The following is a 14338-nucleotide window of genomic DNA, read 5'->3' as shown; positions in this document are numbered from 1 at the left end:
GTTTGGGTTTAAAGAACTTTTTGATGTCTTCAATTTCCTAATTCAATCCCAAGTGTCTGAACCCTGAGCTGCTTGGAAGACTCAACCACTGATACTTGATAAACAGAAGCAGTGAAAGAGGCCGGGTGTGTGGTGGCTCACACCTGTAATCCCAGCACTTTGGGAGGCTGAGGTGTGTGGATCACCTGAGGTCAGGAGTTCAAGACCAGCCTGGCCAACATGGTGAAGCCCCATCTCTACTAAAAATACAAAAATTAGCCATGTGTGGTGGCATGTTCCTGTAGTCCCAGCTACTCAGGAGGCTGAGTCAGGAGAATCACTTTAACTTGGGAGGTGGGGGTTGCAGTGAGCTGAGATCATGCCACTGCACTCCAGCCTAGGGAACAGAGCAATACTCTGTCTCAAAAAACAAAACAAACAAACAAACAAACAAAAAAACACAGCAGTGAAAGAATGTAATGTAAAGTAATGGGGTGGGAGGGTAATGGGGAGTGGGGGAAGAATACAAAGTAAAAATTTGAACATTATTTTGTGTAAATTTACTTGAACAAAGAGCTTTTCTGCAAGTTCCCTAGAGCCCCTTGGTTGTGAATGGCAACTTGGCTTTGACTCAAATCCTTTTATAGCAACCAATCAACTAAATCCAAAGGTATGCCATATAAGATGGTGATGTATTTTTCTCTATTTTGAACATAATGAGCCATTTCAAGGAAACAAAATAACAGAGGGATGAATTTTTTCGTAATGAGCTTTGGGATAGTTATTATCATGTTGGTAACTTGATACTGGAACAGCAGATATAAGTGGATTTAATTTTTTGGAACAATTGCAATATTCTCACTTAGCTTTCATCAGATGAAAACTCAAATCCCTAAAATATGTTCACATTATTTTGGAAAGGGCCACAGATTCACAACATTCTAAATATATAGCCCTAGGGAGAATTCCTCATCAGTAACAGGAAATGTTCTCATAAGATCTGTGAACTTATTTCCTTTCTCTGGAATCCACAACCTTCATGTGTCAAAGCAAGCCACAATATACTACCTCTTTCTGGAATTATGAGTTTGTATTCACATGTGACCCAATAGTGGCTGATGGATATCAAACACCAAAACAAATTAATTAAAATGTCTAAAATACTTTTACTGTTTGTCTCATATCCTCTTGTTTAGGGAAGAGACCCGAGCATTCTAGTCTATGTTATAACACAAACTAGCTGTGTGACCTTGGGGCAGTCACTTAATCTTTCTGTACTGTGTCCTCCTCTGATGAATAATCATGTCTCCTTTACCCACCTCATAGGGTTATTGTGGGATTAAGTGAAATCATGTGTGCATGAACAGTTTGCAAAAATGAGAATGAAAAGTCTCAAAGTTATTCTCGACACACTCTCCTGGGCACAGCAGCAGCTATTTAACCTATAATTGCTTCATCTGCTCTCCTCAGCAACGCACCTGCAGAGTTGCACAATTCCAGGGGAACGCCTTTCATAAAAAATACAATGTAAATGGCGCCCCCTGCAGGTTATTGGAACAGAAAACAGCATCAGCAGCAATTTGAAGCTTATGCTGAGTTAGAAGTGAAAAGCTGGAATTTGTTTTACCATCATTTGGGATTCTAAAGCAGCAGCCAACGAACTAATAGAAGAGCTTGACCTGAGGAAGGCAGCTCTTAGGAAGTCCATTTTTGCACCTTTTGAGAGGGTTACAGAGAAAGGACCTAGAAATACTCTCTGCTGGTGCTACTCAAAGCATGGTCTGCAGGCTAGCAATATCAGCATCTCCTGGAAGCCTGTTAGAAATGCATATTCTCAGGCATCCTTAACCTACTGAATCAAAAACACAGGTATCTGTGTTCTTACAAGCTCTCTGGGGATTCTTATTCATAATACAAGCTTGAGAACTACTTCTTTATGCCATGTACTCCTGGTCATAAGTTGCCCTTCTGTAGTTGACAGAAAGATCTGTTGAGTCCAAAACAGGCATTACTCCATAAACTGTTTTCTTTGAGTAAATAAATATTCTTCTGAACTCCAAAAGAGGAATGCGTGTGTCTGTGTTTGTGTGTGTGTGCATGTGTGCACATATGCATTATTATATCATCTTCCCCAACCCTAGGTTTTGTTTCCCATGTCATGCACTGTGATTTGCAGAGCAGTAGAGGAAGAATTCTTGGGGACATGCCCATTTCTATTCTTCTGGAAAAGAAACTGGAATAATTTATTGGTTTTCAAAATGAGGAAACCCTAGAGTGTCTTTGAAAGGCAGACAAAAGTAGTCATCCCTCCTGCTTGCAACACTGCACTCCAAACCAGGTTTAATTAAGTATTTTAGAAGGAAAGTGGGGCTGAGATAGAAGAGCCCAGTCATTAACAAGGGGAATCTGAAGGAACTCCACTGGGAAATGCTCCCAGAAACAGAGACTCAGCAAATAAATCTGTTCTTTGAAGTAAGCCTTAATTTTCATTAAATTGGTCAATTTATACTACAGGACCATAATTTACTTCTAAAGCTGTTTTGATTGACAACCCAGATGAATAATTACTGGGTCCTGCCCACCATTCTCTCTCCAAGCAGAATTCTGACAAGCTTGGTCAGAATTCTGGACCCTTCCTGGAGGCCTGGAACTCATCTAGGTCTAACCCTCATACAATCACCCTTACCAAATAGTAAAATGCCAATCTCTGCCATTAGGACAAGTGGTTCTTAGGCCACAGAACAAGTCTGGATTTGCTTAAATGCAGTTTTCATTTCTCCATTTAATGTAGTCAGGGCTTGTAGTGTCTTTGTCAAATTTTTCTTCCCATTCTTCATTCGGGAGCTTAAACTAACAGAACTAGGCCATGGCCTAAGAGGCCACATCTGGCTCTTTTGTAGAATGTTGGCTGGTCTGCCCTCTGCCCAACCCATTTGTATGCACCTGTATAGGCCCCTCTAGAATCTCAGGTGGCAAAAAATGTATTCTGTGGACATTTCTAAAACTCACTAATTCAAACAATAATGCCATTTCTTAAACAATTAAATAAACTGAAAAGTCTGCATTCATTTTCACTTCTGTGTTTCAGAGTTTGAATGAAATAATATCAATAGGATATTTCTAGTGGAGGGATGAATGGTTGATGTTAGTAATCCCTTTCTTCTCATTGCTGTTAGGGTAACTTTTGTGTTATCCAGCACACTTGTAGAATAGGGTATTCTCTTTAACCAAAATTGTGTCTGGGAGAAGACTATCAGATCTGGAATACAATCATTTTTTGAAATAAAAATTTAGTGAATAGCATGACACCCAAACTATACTGAGTAAATTTAATATTTTTGGTTCTCATACCGAATCTGAATTACAGAACTTTCAACTTCTCAAAGTCATCATTATGATCTCATTATCATTGTGCTTTGGATTTGAGGAGGTGCCAATTAACAGAGAGTTTTTGGTAAACAGAATGCTAGAGAGTGGAGCTCCCTCCCTCTCATTTTGCTGTTGTGTGTTTTTGCACAGCAGCTGCGTATAGCTTTGCAGGAGCTGTCAGCAGCAAATGGAGAAACCTTGTCACTAGGTAAATTATTCCAAGTATGCAGGTGACTAGCAGACTATCTGTCTGAAGCATAAGTTATACAGCTCCGGAGAGTACTGTCATGATATCTTATCTATGCTAACTCTGAAAAGAATGGCATTATCTGTCTCTATTCCTTCCTAAGAGAAACAATACGCAACCTAGGTTTCCAGACTTTACTTTAAATCAGATTTGTTAGCACAGCAAGGCAATTCCAGATTACATCAAATGAGATGTCAAAGATGGCCCTGGCCCCTGCAGAGGGATGGACAGGCACTTCTGTGATTGGCTTATGATGCAAGAAGACGGCCCCAACTGCCTCTGCCCCAGATGATCCTAATTTGCTGCATGTTATGTCAGAACCCACAAAAATGCAGCCTGGGGTGTGCATGTCCTTTCCTAACCCTGGGATTGCTGAACACATAAGTGTTTTACTTCATTTCTATCATTACTTCATCTCCATTACAATGTTGAGACATAGTTAAAGGATTTCCACTAATAGGAGGCTTATTAATTTTAATTGACAAAACGAATTACAGAGGGCCCTTTGTTTCAGAACAGTTCGACATGGGCAGGGAGAGATGCCATTTCCCCAAATGGGCAGATCTTCTTTTCTTTCTCAGGGCCTCCGGTTAACAGCCACATACATGGGCAGGCCCACAGTGAACACTGTTCTCTATTGGAGTTTGCATGGCCTCCCCGTATCACTTCAAAGATCCATAACAACACAGCCCCTCCCAGGGCTTCCAGGCCTGTGGCAACCTGTTACTTCATGCCTCTGGTATTTTCAGGGGTGGCCAGCCTGAACTCACACAGCTGCAGCTGCAGCCGCCAACAGCTTTATGTTTTGTGCCCACCAAGACTCCCCTGCACAGCTGTGACCAATGATTCATTCAGCAAAATGTGCTGAGCCAGCCATTCCCATGTGCTAGACAGTAGCCCAGATGCCCTGGTACGACCAATCACATTTGGCCTGGAATGCTTTCCTACCACTTTCCCCACCCTGTGGGCTTTAGGGTCAGAGAGATCCAGGCTCCATCATTTACAATTCATGAGATCACGGATTAGTTACTTAGCCACTTAAGCCTCAGTTGCTCTGGGTATAAATAATGTAATGTGAAAGTATAACAGTGTAAAATGATGTCATATGTAAATTGTTTAGCTCAGTGCCTACAACAGAGAGTAAAAACCAGAGTCTCTCAACCTCAACACCACTGACATTTTTGGAGGTATAATGTTTTGTTGTGGAGGTTGTCCTGTGCATTGTAAGGTACTGAGCAGAATGCCTGGTCTCTACCCACTAGATGCCAGCTATGACAACCAAAAATGTCTCCAGACATTGCCAAGTGACCCTTGGAGAACAAAATTGCCCTTGGTTGTGAACCACTGTGTGAAAACTAAAATAATAGTTTCTGCTATTACTATCATTATCATCGAAATAGCATATTCAAGCACACCATTGAAAATTCAAATTCTGCCTACTTAGGAGGAAAGCATGTGAGATCCAGAAAAGTCAGAGAACTGAGCTTACCCTTACAATGATCCTTTCAGAGATGTGGGCAGACAACAGATAGAACTGGTCTTGGTTAGCAGCATACAGTCCAACCACCAACATGAAGTATCTAATTCAGAGACAGCAGACCAATGCCAATGCATCAGGAATGGAGACAAAATTTGTACAATCAAATACCACCCAACAGTTGATCAATAGTGAACTTATCGAGAAGAGTTTGCTTATTTAAAGACTGTCTTTTCCCTTCTGTTCTAAGTTGTCCCCCCAGTGAAACAAGAGAGTAGTTGATTCACTTGCTATTGTTCTAGGTCAGCTCTTTGCCCAGTTGGTGGTATTTGTGAGCTGTTTTACATGCCCCAAAAGAGCAGGAAAGCAGGCCACCCTGAGGAGACATCCCAGGAGGGGTCTGGAGTCAGCCTATGTGTGCTGATTCAGCACAGGCCTCTCCACGCTGCAGTCCTGGGCCCTCAGCACAGCATGGCTCACAAATACAACAGGAAGCCACCTTAAAGGTCCCTTTGTTCAGAGCCACAGAAGCCACATGGCCTGGGCCTTCATGGAGACTGACTCCTAGGGTCTGCCCCACCACACTGGATCCTTCCCAGTTCAGCCTGCTCTTGCCCATATATCCTGTGCCTTCAACAACCTCAGGGCTTGACTTTAGCCAAAGACTGAGACCTCCCCTTCAATTGCTTCCAAGGCAATTTTCATCACTATTATTTTAATTCCTCTTCATACGTACCACTGATGAGACAGTTTTAAGACTAGACCACTTCTTAAAAGTCAAAATTAAAACTATCCTCATCAAAGAAGCTTTTGCCCAAGAACTGCATGAAAAAACTTCACCAGCTTCCTCTGTAACACTCCTATTCTCCTAGAGAACAAGAGTTTCCCTCTGCATCTAAAGTAAATCAGTAAGAGTAGTAACCGTTATCATTATTATTATCAGTTACTATCAAGAGCTCAGTGTGTCATGTACCGGGCTAAGCAGTTTACCTACATTAGTCTATTTAGATCCCCAAAACAACTTTATTGGAGTAGAATATTGTTATTGTCTCTATTTTATAGGACAGGAAAATGAGGCTCAGAGAGGTTAAGTTATATGCCCAAGGTCACCCACCTAGTAAATGCCAGTATCAAATAGTCAAATTCAATTCTATCCAACTCCAAAACCTGTGTTCTAAAACCAGCAGTTCTCAAACTTGAGCATGTATCAGTGTCACCCGGAGGGTTTGTTAAAATACAAATTGCTAAGCCCCATCCCCAGAGTTTTCAATTCAGAGTTTTTGATTCTTCAGTAAGGCCCAAGAACTCGCATTTTTAACAAGTTTCCATCTCTGCTAGTCCCGGAACCACACTTTGAAAACCACAGGTCTAAATCATGAAAACAAGTTATTTTCTTTTTTAATCAAAAAGGTCATAGCAGAACTTCAAGACTAGAGAACAGCACAGTGGTTGAGAAATGCAGTCAGTCCTCAATCTGTGGATGGCAATGAGACATAAACATGTGGTCACTCTAGAAAACCATGGAGGCAATCGAGCCAGGCAGAGACAGGGCAGGGCAGGAAAGTGGGCATTGCAGGGCATGGAGTTGGGAGAAGAAAGATGTCCACAGGTAAAGAAGAAATGTTAATAAACTGAGAGTCAGAGAAGGGAGGAAAGTGGCTTAGAGGCCCTGTGTTCTGGCTGGTAGCACCAGGAGGATCAGAGGGGCCCCAGGAGGGCACTTCCTGGCCAGATAAAGTACCCAGCCACACTGCCATGCACACAGTGATATCAGTACCTCTGGTCTGGATTTGGTTTTCCCTTTTTTCTCATATTATTTGCTGTGGTTTCGCTGAAGTGTAATCGTCCCAGCGTTACTTTGGTGACCTGGTCAGCCAGTAGGTCAATTCTAAAACAAACAGCAAAAAAAAACCAAGAGACTATAAGAGAACACCAATCTCTGATCATATCTAATCCACTTTCAGACTCTCAACTATGCTTGGTTCCCAGTTCTCACCACACTGAGAGAACAGTTTATTCTAGTCCCCGATTATTAACTGCTATCCACAGCATGGTCAGGAAGAGCTGCCAGGAAGGCCATGGAATATCTTGAAGGGTAAGAAATGCTCAGTCAGTAAAAGCTCAAGCCTGGAGTTTTCAACTCACAAGGGCCGTATGCTCCATCTACCCAGCATGGGTCCTTTTACCTCCACAATGTGGAAAGAAAACCTTTCATGTGTGCCGCTGCCACTGTTGTGATAGCGCTCACCTCCTGACTGAAGTAGTTTAGGTATCGTATGAATGCCTTTGCATCCCCTTCACGTATTTGCCTCTCTTAGCCTAGCAGTGGGAGGCAGCTTCCTCCAAAGGAAGGCCACAAACACCCTGCCCAGACAAGGAAGAACCAGATGCACCACGCACATTTAGTGCAGTGTTTGTACAAGTGGCTTCTGGACTGCCCAGGCCATGAAACCATCTTCTTCTCAGCCCAAAGGGGGTTGACTCAGGGTCAAAACCCTGAGATGTCTCCACTGCATCCCTGCCAAACCAGTCAAAAAGCAAATCCCACTCACTCTAAGTCATCCTACAGAGAGGACTCTAGCTCGGACTGCCATATTGCTTTGCATACTACCAGCTATATATGCTTTCTATATTGGAATCCATTCTGCAAGCTATCAACATGGCTTTAAGGAATAAGGAAAAATGACTTCTAAGTACAGCATGGATATACAATCTTGAAATTAATTCAATCAACATCATGTTGATTTAAATGAAAAATTAAAAGAAAGATCTAGCCATAATTTATCTCAAGGAACTAAAGTTGTTAGTAAGGTTGTTAGCAAAGTTTTTAGCAATAAACAATATAAAAATAACAGTGGCTTTAAAAATGGATCGTTTTATAAAGAATTTTTGCAACCATTTCAATGCATAGTACAACTTTATTTTTGTTGATAAACATATATTCATAATATTAACATTAATACTACATTAATGGCAGGGCGCTGTGGCTCATGCCTGTAATCCCAGCACCTTGGGAGGCTGAGCCAGGTGGATCACCTGAGTTCAGGAATTCAAGACCAGCCTGACCAACATGGTGAAACCCCATCTCTACTAAAGATACAAAAAATTAGCCAGGCATGGTGGCTCATGCCTGTAATCCCAGCTACTCTGGAGGCTAAGGCAGGAGAATCCCTTGAACCCAAGAGGCGGAGGTTGCAGTGAGCCCAGAGCACGCCACTGCACTCTAGCCTGGGCAACAAGAGCAAAATTCTTTCTTAAAAAAAAAAAAAAAAAAGACATTAACATTATTAATTTGGATTCTATGGTAGGTTTCCTTTTAAATAAACAAAATAAATTAGATAATAAATAAAATTATATATATATATATAAAACAAAGTAGGTGTTTATTCACAAAACATTCACAAATGAATTCAGAAAATAAATTCTTACTTAACAGGATTGAAAATCTTTTTGCTCCTATCTGCTTGGGACTGTTCAATAGCAATTATTTGATTGGTGGCTTCCACCTGTATGAAACAACAAAAAGTAAACTAATTAATTAATTAATTAAAATGTTAATTAGCAAAGAATGTTCGAGTGCTTAAAAAGCTTTTCAAGGCATCGTCCTAGGCACTGGGCAGGAGGAACAAGTCACTGAAAAGACAGATAAGACAATAGTCCCTACCTTAACGCGGTGTTCTGTTGAGGAGGAAAGAAATAAATACCTGTGAAATTAAACAATAAGAACACAAGACAACAGAGTATTTCAGGTAGGCAGTGAATACAGAGGGGGCTGGAAGATGGCTGAAACATCAGGAGTAAGGCAGCTCCTTATTCATTCATTCATTCTAGAAGTACTTATGGAGTATCCACTATGTAGGAGGAACTGCTTTAGACATTAGAGATAAGAACTGAACACAATTAACAAAATTTCCTGTCCTTGGGGAGCTTACATTCTACTATGAAGAAACAATGATATACAATATAATAAATAAAACATAGGAATTAACATTTATTCAGCATCTACTACAAACTCTTCTTGTTCTGTGAATATTGGAAAGGACTTGAGAGACCAGCTCTGTTATATATAACTGGTGGGTATTCACATTGTAACAAATCTTTCTAGAAAGCAATTGGTGGCCTATATCAAGAGTTTTAATAATATGTATCTTTCATGTGTAAATTCCCCTTCTGGAATGTATTCTTATGCAAAGGTGGGTGGGTGTTCACTGAAGTTTTATTAACAATAAAAAATGGAAAATAAACAAAACTTCTAATAATAAGGGAATTAATATGATGCATCCATACAATGGAAAACTATATCATCTTTGTGAACAATATTTTTATGGGGTCCTTAATAATATCATATAATGTGATGTTCACAATATGTTACTAGCAATATGAGATTAATTTTAATAACAGAAAAAATGAGAAAAAAATAGGCTACCAAATGGAGGATCCCAAATACAAATGAATTTTATCTCTTTTTCATACATTTCTATTATGTTCCAAAATTTTCACAATGAACTCATATTACATTCATAATCATAAAAAGAATGTCTTTTTGTTGCTTGTTTGTTTGATGTTTATATGTATTTTTGTTTTTGTTTTGTTTTGTTTTGTTTTTAAGAGCTCAGTTTGGTGCAAGAACAGTTACGTGTGCAGCAGCCAAGCCTTAGTGCCTAAGCCCAGGTTAGCTATCAGAATAAAATATGTAGGCCATGTAGTCCCAGCTACTGGGGAGGCTGAGGCAGGAGAATGGTGTGAACCTGGGAGGCAGAGCTTGCAGTGAGCCAAGATCGCACCACTGCACTCTAGCCTGGGCGACAGAGCAAGACTCCATCTCAAAAAAAAAAAAAAAAAAACACCACATGTTACCACTCATAGGTGGGAACTGAACAATGAGAACACATGGACACAGGAAGGGGAACATCACACACCAGGGCCTGTTGTGGGGTGGGGAGAGGGAGGAGGGATAGCATTAGGAGATATACCTAATGTTAAATGATGAGTTAATGGGTGCAGCACACCAACATGGCACATGTATACATATGTAACAGACCTGCATGTTGTGCACATGTACCCTAAAACTCAAAGTACAATTAAAAAAAAAAAGAAATAAGAAAAAGATCCAAAGCAAAAAATATATATATATATATGTAGGCCAGGCACAATGGCTCATGCCTGTAATTCCAACACTTTGGGAGGCAAAAGCAGGAGGATTGCTTGAGCCCCGGAAGTCAAGGCTGTACTAAGCCGTGATAAAGCCACTGCACTCCAGTCTAGGCAACAGAGCGAGATCCTGTCTTAAAGAAAACAAAACAACAAAAACAACAAAATATGCAGATAATGAATGCTTCTCCCTCTTAGGAACTGGATATAAAGTTACAATTTAAGAAATATTTTTTGATCACTCAGAAGTCATATTACCTGCATTCTGAACCCAGCTTTATCATTTACTACCTTGGATGAATTGTGTAACCTTATTGGCCCTCAGTCTCCCCTCTGTTAAACTGTAGAGGAGGGCGTTGACTAAATTAGTGGCTCCTTCGTTTTTTTTAGGTCACAGATCTCTTTGATAATCTGATGAAAATAATGAATCTACTTCATATGAAAATGCATCAACATCAATAAAAATAAAATAAGAATACATTTAGTAAAAGAATTGCAAGAGTATTCACTGAAAACTACAAAACTATCATTTGAAGTGATGCTGTGCCATTTTCTGAGCCCAGGCTTATGAAATTGACATCTTGGCTGGATATGGTGGCTCATGACTGTTATCCCAGCACTTTGGGAGGCCGGGGCAGGACGGTCACTTGAGCCTAGGAATTCAAGATCAGCCCAGGCAACATAGTGAGACCCCATCTCCACAGAAACAGCCAGGCATGGTGGTACACACCTGTGGTCTCAGCTACTCGGGAGGCTGAGACCTAGAACTCAACTACTTGGGAAGCTTCAAACTATAGTTTGAAGTGATGTTGTGCCCTTTTCTGAGCCCAGGCTTATGAAATCGACATCTTGGCTGGATATGGTAGCTCATGCCTGTTATCCCAGCACTTTGGGAGGCTGAGGCAGGAGGGTCACTTGAGCCCAGGAATTGAAGACCAGCCCAGGCAACATAGGGAGACCCCATCTCTACAAACACAGCCAGCATGGTGGCACACATCTGTGGTCCCAGCTATTTGGGAGGCTCCCACTTGAGCCTGGGAGGTCAAGGCTGTAATGAGCCATAATCATGCTGCTGTGCTCCAGCCTGGGTGACAGAGCAAGACCATGTCTCAAAGAAAAAAAGAAAGAAAGAAAGAAATTGACATCTTTCACTTCACTTGTCTTGCAATGTTTATCCTTAGAAGCCAGCCACCATGGTGTGAAGAAACACAAGCTATCCCATAGAGCAGTTCACATGGAGAAGAGCTAAGCCCTGTCAGTTAGAGCCCAATTTGAGCTCCAGCTGATAGCCAGCCCAAACTCAACAGGCATCTGAGTGCTTCTTGAAAATGGCCCAGTTAAGCTGCCCTAGTTGATGACTTCTGAACAAAGATGAGTTGTCATAGTCACACACTGACCCAGTTGGAGATTTGTGACCAAAATAAAGGACTGTTATTCTTTTAAGTCATTTTGGGATAGTTTGTCATGCAGCAATAGACAACTGAAACAAAATAAATGTTGACTGATGTAAACTGAACTAAATAAAAGACATACCTTAATGCCAAAAGCTTTCAAGTAAAACATTTCTATTGGCTTTAGGCCCATCTCGGTTTCAACAAATTTTGGACTTCCCCAAACTTGGATGTGAATGGTTATCTGGAAATGATTCTTCTTTTGGCAAACAAAAGCTTCATCTGCTGGTGAAAAATTAAATCCTTTGTCTGTTACAACTCGATAGCCCACATCAGGTCTATGAAAAGAGAAACCAAGAAACCAGTTTTACAAATGTTTTCTATATATTTATTTTCATTAACAGTATTAGTTGTATAAACATTTCAAGAAAATATACTGTGAAAAGTGCCTTTTGCTATATTTAATTAATTGATTTCTTGAATTTTTAATGAGGAAATAAAAATAACATTTCAAAACACAGCTGGCTGTTTCCCAGCTTTTTATTTTCTCACAAAGAAGTACAATCTTTTTTTTTTTTTTTTTTTTTTTTTTTGAGACAGTCTTGCTCTGTCCCCTAAGCTGGAGTGCAGCAGCACCAACTTGGCTCACTGCAACCTCAGCCTTCTGGGTTCAAGCAATTCTCCTGCCTCAACCTCCTGAGTAAGCTGGGACTACAAGTGCACACCACCACGCCCGGCTAATTTTTGCATTTTTAGTAGAAACAGGGTTTCGCCATGTTGGCCAGGCTGGGTTTCAGACTCCTGACCTCAAGCGATCCCACCCACCTCGGCATCCCAAAGTGCTAGGATTACAGGTGTGAGCTACCACACCTGGCCAGAAGTACAATTCTTGCCAAATGGAAGCATTATTTTTTTCAGATTGCCTTTCCCCTTTGTGCTTTTTAGACTTTTAATTTGACTCCACAATACAATAGAAAGATGTAGGCTAGATGTTGAGAAGTCAATACATTACTTAGACTTGTGAAATATCTGGGGTAGAATTAATCTCTTTTCTCCTTTAGGAAAAAAAAAGTCTCAAAATTTCACCAGCAACACCATATTTAAAAAGTCACTTGGATGAAAGAATATTCAGCCTTTTGATGATCACATGAAAAAGCAGACTTAGCAGAATTACCAGGAATAGCTCTTAAATCAAATCAACCAGAGCCAGTTATACAATCGATTGGAAACCTGTTTTCACTAGAGTATGGTCATTTCCTTTTTATTTTCCCAATTTGGTAATAGCACTGAAAACCTACAATGGTGGTTACTTCTGCAGAAAGAAATGGGATAGTGGCAGAGTGGCTAATCAAATTTTTGCTTTATTGGTTTTATCATTGCTATTTCTAATAGCAATGCTTTGTGTATATAAATTGAGCATCCCAAATCTGAAAATCCCAAATCTGAAGTGCTCCAAGATCCTAAACTTTTTTCTTTTTTTTTTGAGACAGAGTCTCGCTCTGTTGCCCAGGTGGAATGCAGTGGCATGATCTCAGCTCACTGCAACCTCCGCCTCCCAGGTTCAAGCAATTCTCCCTGCCTCAGCCTCCTGAGTAGCTAGGATTACAGGCTCAAGCTACCATGCCCGACCAATTTTTGTATTTTTTTAGTAAAGATGGGGTTTCGCCATGTTGGCCAGACTGGTCTTGAGCTCCTGACCTCAGGTGATCCGCCCGCCTCAGCCTCCCAGAGTGCTGGGGTTACAGGCGTGAGCCACTGCGCCCAGCCGATCCAAAACTTTTTGAACACCAACATGATGCTCAAAAGAAATGCTCACTGGAGCATTTCAGATTTCAGATTTTTGGATTAGGGTAAGTATAATACAATCTTCCAAAATCCAAAAAAGTTCCCAAATCAGAAATACTTCTGATCTCAAACATTTCAGATAAGGAATACTGAAACTGTAATAGGCTTAATAAAATAATTCTAAAATGTTAATAAAAAGAAAACATATTAAATGCATAACATTATCAAATACAGAATATAAAAGTTGAAAACTTCTTTGATGAATTTTTCCCATGCATGATGAAAACATGCAGCAGGATTTTTAATTCATCAAGCTTCCTAAATGTGGGTTTCTTCTCAAGAAAGAAGCTCTCCACAAGCAGAGAAGGGCATTACTCACTGCTCTACTACTGTACAGATCTATGCATCCTGAGATCTCAATTTGGATGGCTGCTATTATAAGGAATAACACACAGTTTCTAAATTTTCCTCTAATTCCAGAAACAGAAAAAATTAATGGGTCTCTTGGGAGAAGAGTGTTCATGTTCTTTGCACCTTCCCAATGGATCAAGTTACTGAGTCATTGACTACCCTTAAGAAGCCAATCAGTCAAAGGCTCCACAATCACAGTGCCTGCCAGCAGCAAAAAGAAAATCCACCGAATGAAGAATTTGATAAAGACTACACGTCTTATGCCATCTGGAAACTGCTTATTGACTCGAGTTTCTAGAATTAATCTGCTAATTTGTTCATCTAAAGGCTAGATGGATAGAACTATATAGATTTTACTACAGAGAAATAAGAACTGTCTTGGTTGAGAATAAAACATTTTTGGTGATGTTTTATGCTTCACTGTCAAAAACTCTGAAGAAAAAAAGTACAGCTAAGATATGAGCATTAGGCTGAAACTTAGGGCAGCAATAATCAGAAACGGAATCAATCAGTAAGAATTATACTGTT

At 40.3% G+C, this 14338-nt stretch overlaps 1 protein-coding gene across 1 annotated transcript in view; it reads right to left on the bottom strand.

Annotated features, from left to right (window-relative positions):
- Positions 1 to 14338, bottom strand: part of MYRFL (myelin regulatory factor like) — a 121999-nt gene that overhangs the window by 50308 nt on the left and 57353 nt on the right. Inside the window, exons 7-10 of the mRNA XM_054445027.1 lie at positions 11757 to 11952; positions 8502 to 8578; positions 6850 to 6960; positions 5085 to 5175 (exon numbers count right to left, since the gene is read on the bottom strand). Coding sequence (XP_054301002.1) covers positions 5085 to 5175; positions 6850 to 6960; positions 8502 to 8578; positions 11757 to 11952 — 475 coding nt within the window. The remainder of the gene's footprint in view (positions 1 to 5084; positions 5176 to 6849; positions 6961 to 8501; positions 8579 to 11756; positions 11953 to 14338) is intronic.

Source organism: Pongo pygmaeus, chromosome 10, assembly GCF_028885625.2.
Source record: "Pongo pygmaeus isolate AG05252 chromosome 10, NHGRI_mPonPyg2-v2.0_pri, whole genome shotgun sequence".
Taxonomy (NCBI): domain Eukaryota; kingdom Metazoa; phylum Chordata; class Mammalia; order Primates; family Hominidae; genus Pongo; species Pongo pygmaeus.
The sequence above is the reverse complement of the archived record's forward strand: the minus strand, read 5'-3'. Positions and strand labels throughout refer to the sequence as shown.